Source organism: Xiphophorus maculatus, chromosome 19 (genome assembly GCF_002775205.1).
Source record: "Xiphophorus maculatus strain JP 163 A chromosome 19, X_maculatus-5.0-male, whole genome shotgun sequence".
In the NCBI taxonomy this organism is placed as follows: Eukaryota; Metazoa; Chordata; class Actinopteri; order Cyprinodontiformes; family Poeciliidae; genus Xiphophorus; species Xiphophorus maculatus.
This window is the reverse complement of record NC_036461.1, coordinates 27,448,794-27,457,684: the sequence shown is the minus strand read 5'-3', so window position 1 is coordinate 27,457,684 and position 8,891 is coordinate 27,448,794. Positions and strand designations below refer to the sequence as shown.

General features: G+C 39.3%; 1 protein-coding gene across 1 annotated transcript; it reads right to left on the bottom strand.

Moving 5' to 3' along the window:
- Nucleotides 1-1,151: 1,151 nt before the first annotated feature.
- On the bottom strand, nucleotides 1,152-4,081 carry yipf6 (Yip1 domain family member 6). The gene is made up of 2 exons (XM_005815089.3): nucleotides 3,031-4,081; nucleotides 1,152-1,826 (listed from the first exon to the last, which is right to left on the bottom strand). The coding sequence occupies exons 1-2, from the start codon at nucleotides 3,367-3,369 to the stop codon at nucleotides 1,479-1,481; spliced, it is 687 nt and encodes a 228-aa protein (XP_005815146.1). The 5' UTR covers nucleotides 3,370-4,081; the 3' UTR covers nucleotides 1,152-1,478.
- Between the last annotated feature and the right edge of the window lie 4,810 nt (nucleotides 4,082-8,891).

The window sequence follows — 8,891 nt, the reverse complement described above, 5'->3', positions numbered from 1 at the left end:
TCCAGGGTTCCTCTCGGTCTTCTCCAGGTGGGACATGAACACCTCACCAGGGAGGCGTCCACGAGACATCCTAACTAGATGCCTGAGCCACCTCAACTGGCACCTTTCGTCATGGAGGAGCAGCAGCTCCTCCATTACTCCACTGGGTAAAACTACTGATCAGCAACTGACATGTACCCATATCTCTGATCTACATCTCAACACGTGTGCTTCTGTATCCTGTCTCTAAGATATTCTTAGAGACAGGATATCTCACCCTGTCTCTAAGAGGAGAGCCCACACACCCTACAGAGAAAACTCATTTCAGCCACTTGTATCCATGGCCTCGTTCATTCAGTCTTGGCCCAAAGCTCATGACCACAGTTGAGGCTAGCAGGGTAGATTGACCAGTAAATCTAGTTTCACTTTTTGACTCAGCTCTCTCCACCATGACAGACCGGTAATTAACATTTTTAACTGAAACTTTAAAATGTTACAATAACAAAAAAGCCTAATCTTTATACCAATAACAGTGTAATTTAGAGAATAGAATAAAACTTAGGATAACTTACTTTTGTGTGGGTAGCCACCTGGTGGTGATGCACTTGACTAAAATTCAAAAGGTCTGTTCTGTTTTAGTGCTGTTCAGCATGTAGTGCATCTTTAAAGCACCTTACGCAGGTGTCTCAAACTCCAGTCCTCGAGGGCTGCAGTCCTGCAACTTTTAGATGTGCCTCTGCTGCACCACACCTGAATAGAATAATTAGGTCAACAGCAAGGCTCTGGAGAACTGATCTACACAAGGAGGAGGTAATTAAGCCATTTCATTCCAGTGTTTTGTACCTGTGTCACATCTAAAAACTGCAGGACAGCGGCCCTCGAGTACTGGAGTTTGAGACCCCTGGCCTTAAGGCTTTAAAGATTTGTCTTTAGAGCTTTAAAGTGCATTTCTCTATATAAACTGCATTCATGGGTCACATGTTTAAAAGTGGGCTTTTAGAATACTAACATCTGAAACTATATTGATAGTGAAGAATGTAACCCAAACAAAAAAAAGGAATAATAACATTTTGTCTGCAACAAACCATAATTCTATTGCAGCTCTGGTGGTTCTAGATAAAAACAATAAAATGTTGCAACACATTGAGTCAGAAACAGAAAACACGCCATAATTTCATCCAAACTTATCAATGTATTTTAATGATAATGTTGAACAGTCATAAAAACAACTTATTCTTGTGTCAAGTCGACTACTGATCCTGGGAAACATTCCTTAATCCCTCTAATTACAAAAAAGAAGGGAAAAAAAATGAATGCTGACCGTAAACAGAAATAAGAAAAAAAAAACATCCATGAACTTCTCTCTAGCTGAAGCACTGTTTTGACTTTTTCTAAAAGACGTTTGGAACATGAAGTATGGAATATCTCATCTCAGTAGTCGCCCATGTTTAAATATGGAAATTCAGGTTTCTCTTCCCAACATAGCAAAAACAGTCCTGTCAGTTTCCTGGTGAAAATGTCAATATCATCCACCCAATCACAAAGTAGAAGAGAAACACTGGATATACCACAAGTGCCTTGCGGTTGGTCAGTTGGCTGTCAGCAAGGAAGGCTGTAGAAGCAAAGGTAGACCAGCCAAAAGATGCTATCACCACTCCCAGTCGAACCGCAAAGCTCACCTTCCCTGAAACACTGAGCAGGACAATCCGGCACACAATGAGGGCCACTGTCAGAGGCATGATGCAGTATCCCAGTACACACAGGCTCTGGAAGAAAGAGATTGTGCCACCCAGGAGCTTGGAGTTAAGAGTGATGACGATGGAGCCGAACCAAATGATGACAAAGACCTGGGATGAGAGACAATTTGAAAAAGTACAGTTGTCAGTTATTGGGAAACTTGTAAACTCAGAATTACATTCAAAACAACATTCCTATGGCCATGGGTACCTTGATTACATTGTAAAAAAAAAAGGGAAGCAGTAGTTGGAAAAAATTTGAGAATCCACCTTTGGTAAATTCTTATTTTTTACTCTTTTAATCCTATGCTGACTAATGGTCAAACTTTTGTTTGCAACAGTGCCTGTGATAGTGAGTAGCAATATAATGGCTAGTCACAAATCTACACACACAGTACCATGAAAAAGTTTCTACTGTATTTTATCAAATGTATGGTGCAGCACTGTTTTAATTTAAACTTTCCTGTTCTTGGCTGTAAACTGCCTGACTGGGGAGATGAGTTGAGAAGAAGCAAACTATTTTTAACCAAATCAGACTAATAATCAATTATTTTTAATTGACCTGAATCAGTGAGAACGCTGTTTTTAAAAACTCTCCCTTTAGAAAATAAGCACTAAGATATTTAAATGACAGTCCTGGTGAAGCTTTGGTTGGTCTCGTTATTCTACCAGCACCTTATTCATTTTACCAAAGTTGAGTTCAGAGATGAATTTGTGTGGATAAATCCCAAACAAAGCATTGCTAAAACACAAACTTTGATGAGATAAACAGTAACTACTTTAATCAAAATATTTCCAGTGGTTGTGTGTAGCTGATGCCTGAGCAAAGTGAAAAATCCTGCTCCAAAAATTCAGTATCTGAATATGAGTTGATTCTATTAACACTCGAGTTAAAGAAGTCAGACTGAAGCTTGGAGATCACACAACCCCTCTCCAAGAAAAAGTTACTTTACGGTAAATTGCTGTGATTATAATTTAACAATGAACTGACAGTGAAAAAATCTTCCATGGTGGTAGTATACTTCTGCTCTGTTTGGAACATGTTCAACTTATTATGCATTAGAGTCACAATTTCAAACTGTACTGACGTATAATTTCTCTCAGGCGTGCTTAGCCATTTTGCGTGCCTGAATTACGAAGCTAAAACTCAAACTTAAATTAGTTGCAGTCTCAACAAAGTAGCCTCATACATAGCTGAGCTCCTGTACATCCTCTACATCACCTAATATGGGGAACGGCCAAGAAGAACACTCCAGAGGATTTATAACTCAGATATTAGAACTGACTGATTGAATGTTTGAAAAAGCTTGGTTACCTCGGCAAACTGCGGTCCTCCCTGGTCGTCGCTGTCGGCCGCGCCGCCTTGAAGCAATAGAGCCAACGTGACGCAGAGCAGCAGCGGACCCCACAGGTCCCAGTCACGCAGCAGAGCCGAGCTCCGCTTTGGATACAGCACATGGATGAACTTGTTACCCACGGCTCGGAGGTCACGCACAATAGTTTCCTTCACCGGCTCGTCCAATGTGGAAAACTCATCGTCTCTTGTGGATGGGCCGACGGGGACGGCAATATCTCCTTCCACTGGTATCTCTTCCGATATGGAGACGTCTGACAGCCCAGCGAACGGCCTACTGGCCTCCTCAGCCGACGCCATCTATTTTGCAGTTGAGCTTATAACCAACACCACGTTCACTCAAAGCAAGTAGAGTTCTCTGAACTTATGCGAACCACAGCAGTGACTAAATGAGGTACTGTTCTAGTAAAGAATTTCAGGCGTTGAACTGACAAGAACCTCACTCCACGTCCGCTAAGGAGTGTTTACTTCCGCACTACGTCAGCTGAAGACGTGTGACTTCCGCACTACGTCTTGTGGTGCATTCGAGTACACATGCTACTGTTCGACTCGTACCTGTCAAGTCTCCCGTTTTGGCCGAGAAACTACCGTATTTTACCCTTCTGTCCCGGCCTCTCGTATTAGCATTTTCCCGTAAACTTCCCGTTTTAGACTAATTACGTAGCGACCCCTCGACCCCCGCTCTGACGGTAGTTACTCCCTGCTATTAGTGATGGGCCATCTGAAGCCAGGCTTCGAGGCTTGTACCGAGTAAAAAGGGGGCGTGTCAATGAAGCCCCGCTTCGACGTTTGTGTAGTTTCGCTGAAAACCACGTGACTGGCAGCGTGTCGGTTTTCAAAATAAAAGCGTGATGGCCGGGCTGCTTCATGTGATCGTTCATCGGAGGAGTGTTTGTCTTCAGCAGTGGCCGAAATAAAAGGAACCTTTGATAGTTCATATATATTAACAATTTTGATGATGGCACTCATCAAAATTTAATGTTTGTTATTGGTTTTCTCAGTGGTTGATTATGGTATATTTTGTGACTATATATATATGTTTGTGTGTTTTTATTATGTATAGCACTTTGAAACTGCATTGTTGCTGAAATGTGCTGCACAAATAAACTTGATTGAAATGGAGCCAGCAAGAAGAAAAAATCTGACATCTGGGAATACTTGAGACGATCACTCACAAGATTCTTAAATAAAAATAATTAAACCCTTCACCTCCAAAATTCTCACCTTCTTGAAATTTCCACTATTTCTTTGTTCTGCATAGATATCTCAGTCTTGCACAGCAGAAACAGACTAAAGCTGTTGGAAGAGTAAAATTCTGGCCTGATGAGTAAAAATAAGGGTTCAGATCAGAGAACCAACTAGGAATCCAAGAAACAGAGAATTTTTGAAGAATTTTAGTTTTTCAGGAGGCAAATCAAAACTCAAAGAATACTGTCTGCCCCAACAAGCACTCCACCCCGAATACACTAAAACAAATGTCTATTGTCAAATCAGTTGATGACAAAAACAAAAAAACAGCCACATACCAGGATTGGCTACAAATAATTTTAATAACTAAAAACGATTAGTTAAATAGGATTTAATTGAATCTCCTGTTACTAAACATGAGTTTGACAAAAATGTTGTGACATTATTGCATTTACTAATTTCTTTTAAGTATGAGTGACAAAGTTTCAACAGCAGGTGTCACTAGTGAGAAATGAATGAACCACCGAGTAACGAACCTTTGGGTGAAGCAATGGGCTGGGAAGCTTCATTGCTTCACGAGACTTCATTTGGCCATCACTACCTGCTATTACGGTAGTTGCTAGACTCCTTCCACCCACAACAGGTGTTCTGATAATCTCTGCTACCCATGAATCCAGGCACGTGCAGAGGGGGGCTTGAGCCCCTTCCCTTTTTATCCTTGATGACCCTAGTGACCTTTTTGAGTTTTTTTTTTTTTTTCCAAAAGAAATTTTTATTTTATTTTGTATTTTTAATCTGTATGTCAGAAGGCCTGTTTGTGCCCCTCAGCAATAATATTTATCTAAATATAATAATTTTGTAAAAATAAACTAGTCTGGTTGCCCTCAGTCTAATAATGACTCTCAGAGCCTCCATGTTGTTCAGACTCCGGGTCCATGGTGAGGAGGAGGGGATGGATTTGTGCCTCTAACTCTCAAATTATGGGCAAGAATATTTTTTCATACACTGATTTGTGAATAAAAACGTAGGTCTGATGCTGACGTTAGAAAAACTGTTTCTATTTATACTTTTATAATCATCCTTGCAATAGTGGGGAAAAAACTTGCCTCACCACTAAACACAGAAATGTTTCGGCTGCAGAAAAAACTTTTGACTTTAACTTCATCATTCTGCTAAAGGCCCGGTTCACTACAGGCAGTCTAAGTCGGTCCACTGACAGAGATAAAGAATATCTGTCTTTATATCAGACATCCTGATATGAGACATGGTACCGACTGTCACCGCGAATCGCAACGCAGATCAAAGCCCCGGTACCACCTGGTACCACCTGGTACCGGGTTGTACCACCTGCTGACTGTTCGCTCTGCTTCTCCTTAACGTTTCTACCAGGCGGTTTAAAGCCGCTGCTGACGGGATCTGGGCTGGAGGTTCTGGGCTGTAAATAGAAGTTATTGCAGAACCTCAAGTGTTAAAGGAAGATTCGTCCCAGAGCATTTAGAGTTCACAAAATAAACATCAGAGAAAATATTGTAGCAATAATTAGAACCGCAGCAAAAAGCCAAACATGCCACAATGAAATGAACCAAAACGTCCCCAAAGCATCGGGGGACTGACATAGGGGCCACCGGGGGATTAAAGGTAGATTCCAGGTAGATTCCAGAGATGCGCATCGCAGCAGCTGTTCCTCCAGGGCCGGCCCAAGGTAATATGGGGCCTTAGACAGAACCCCCCTCCGGAACCCGTCCTACTAAGACCCTCAGAATCGATAACATGTTTAAATATAGATAAGGTGAAGTCTGTGAGAGGGAGACCAGGTTTATTGGCAGAGTTTAAAATCAATCACTGATTATTGGTTATTTGCTGTGATGTATTTGTGAACAAACCCAACTCAAACACAAAGATTGCACCATATTGTAGCCATGGTAACACAACAATCAAACTATCAAGATGATTCTTTAAACTTTTACAAAGTAAATGTCCTAATTAAATCCTAAATGTACTATTTATTTTTCTCAGCTGAATGCATTAAATAAAATGTAATAACATTGTCATTCTCTATAAAATATGCTACAGGTTTAGATCTATGGTCTGTGTTACAATTAAACCATTTCTAGGGGCCCCTGAGTGTCTGGAGGCCCCTGAATGGCCCCTACCAGCAGCTACTGAGTTTTCTTTGCCTTGATATTTCAGTCTTATAATTCTAGGTCTCAGAGGTGCTAATACCAAACTATTATATAGAGTTAACCCCTTTGAGTTTTTTGATCTATAAATCAGGTTGTTCTAGAGGTTAAATAGATATTATTAGGGCTTAATTAGTAAAATGGCAGCAATTTTGCTTATTTCATAACTTTATAACCAGAGACCTTCTCTCCTCTGGTCTGCTTAACAGCTACAGTCTCAGATCAGCTCAGCCCTCCAGGACTGTCAGCAGCAGAAACAGAAACTTTATACCTGTTGGGGAAAATATAGACTAGATTTGCTTTGCATTTCCCTGCATGATGGCAATGATATAGTAGGATCCAATTAGATTCTTGATTAATATGGGTTGTTGCTATGTTGTTGTTGTACGGAGTTTTTGTTCAATGTGCCCCTTTTTTAAATTTGAGCCCCTGCCCCTCCATAGGTCTCTGCACAGCCCTGCATGAATCCATCCTTCCTTGTGGTAATGCACATGCGCACATTGATGCTACCGTCACATACTGCTTAATCAGCAGATTTCCTTTAAATACATCTTACCTGTGGAAGTTTCGTTTCATGTGTTTTATTTCATCGAATATTACGGTAAGTTTAATTTAATTTATTTTGTACCTGCTTTCAATAAGATGATGTGTTACTTCATGTTTTTAGTTTACATGACAGGTAGCTTGTAAATATATTTATAAATGGCTTTAGTTTTCCATTTGCAATGTCGTTACTACTGGAAACAAGTAATTTTTTGGCAATAAATCAGGACAAAATACGTTGTTTTGTGAGCTATTTTCTTCTTATCTGTAACTTTTTTGTTCAGTTTTAAATCAAATAGAAACTAAATTAAATTTAACTTATTGCATGTGTGACAGTGCTGCTGCTTCTCTGACAGAAATGCATGCATGCCGAGATTTGCATGCCCTGTCAAGGTAACACGCATCACACATTGATGAGAAAAAGGACTAAAATATGACCGAAGAGTCAACTTTTAAAGATGTTTGTAACATTATCATGTTTTTTAATCATGTAAGCCCTAAAATTGTGGGTTTTATTTTACAGATGAATTGAAATAAATACTGTTTTGACACCTTTATTGAGACACATGTGAGTCGAATGTTTCACCGTTAGTGTCTGATGAATATGTTCTCCTCTCTGTAGTTTGAAATTCCCTGCTTTTTCTATTGAAATAATAGTTTAATGCATGAAAGAATAGAGGGCCTGTATCATTATGTAGAAAATTTGATATCACCCTTAACTGTCTAGTCTTTTAATATAGGAGGACTTGCATTTTGTTGGCGAGACAATTTCTGAGCCTGCCAATATCTGCATCCCCTGTCCTATTGATATGAAACATATCAGCAGCTCATAGAAAAAGTGTGATTATGTAGAAAACATTATTTCACTCTTAACTCTTTATTTCTCCATGTTAGCGGAGATGCATTTTTTGGCAAAACAAATTTTTAGCCTACTGATATTTGCATGCTACCCTACCCTAACCCAGGTTAACAGAAGGGGCCAGTCTTGGAAATTTACATAACCTCCTGCACTTGGACAACCTAAAAATAATAAAGTAAGATGTAAAATGCCAATATCAGCACTAAGAACCTCTCGAGAAGGATTCTTCATAAAATCAAGAAAATTATTGACAACCCTGACCATGCTCTTCATCAGACTGTCTTGGGAAGGCAGAGCATCTTCGGTCAGAGGTTTCTTCAGGTTCAATGTGGTACAGACCGCTTCAGGAGATCTTTCCTTGCCATCTTCAATGGCTCTTTGAAGAATCTTGATGAGCTACAACATTTTATTTCCCTTTGGGATTAATAAGGTATCTTTGAATTTGAATTGAATTTGAATTGAAGCTAGCTGCTAACAACATTAGCACTCAAACCTTTTCTGGGGACCACCAAGGTAGGGTGTAAAAATAATATACGGTATCTTATCTTACATATGAATGCTTGTCTTTCTAAGTGACTGTTCAATAAAATATAATTTAAACAAGTTTGCGCTGCAAACTCTGGCATTTAGTTTCTGCACCTCTTATTTTGAGCCGTAGGTTGTTGAAATGAAAATGAGTTTGACACTCCTGTCAGAGGGGGTACACAGTATTGTCAAGAGATGTAATATTTAGATTTTTTAACTCTGAATTTTGAGTTTTCATTATCTGTAAGCCATAATCATCAAAATGACAAGAAATAAGACTTGAAATATTCACTCGATGTGAAATGAATTTGAGTTTCACTTTCTGAAACAAGTGACAAAAATATTCAGCTTTTTCAAAACACCTTTTTATGTACATGTATGGAGAAATGTGCAAATCAATTTTGATTGAGAACTTTCTCTAACTATTTCAACAACTTTCATACTTCATCTTAGTTTTTTACTTTATTTTTTATACTCTTTATTTAACATTTTTCATTACAATGAAACATAAAACACACACAGAACGT

Coding starts and splice junctions, on each gene's coding strand:
- yipf6 (XM_005815089.3), bottom strand. CDS start 3,369: ATGGCGTCGGCTGAGGAGGCCAGTAGGCCGTTCGCTGGGCTGTCAGAC. Junction 1,827..3,030: donor GAGGACCGCAGTTTGCCGAG/GTAACCAAGCTT, acceptor CTCTCATCCCAG/GTCTTTGTCATCATTTGGTT.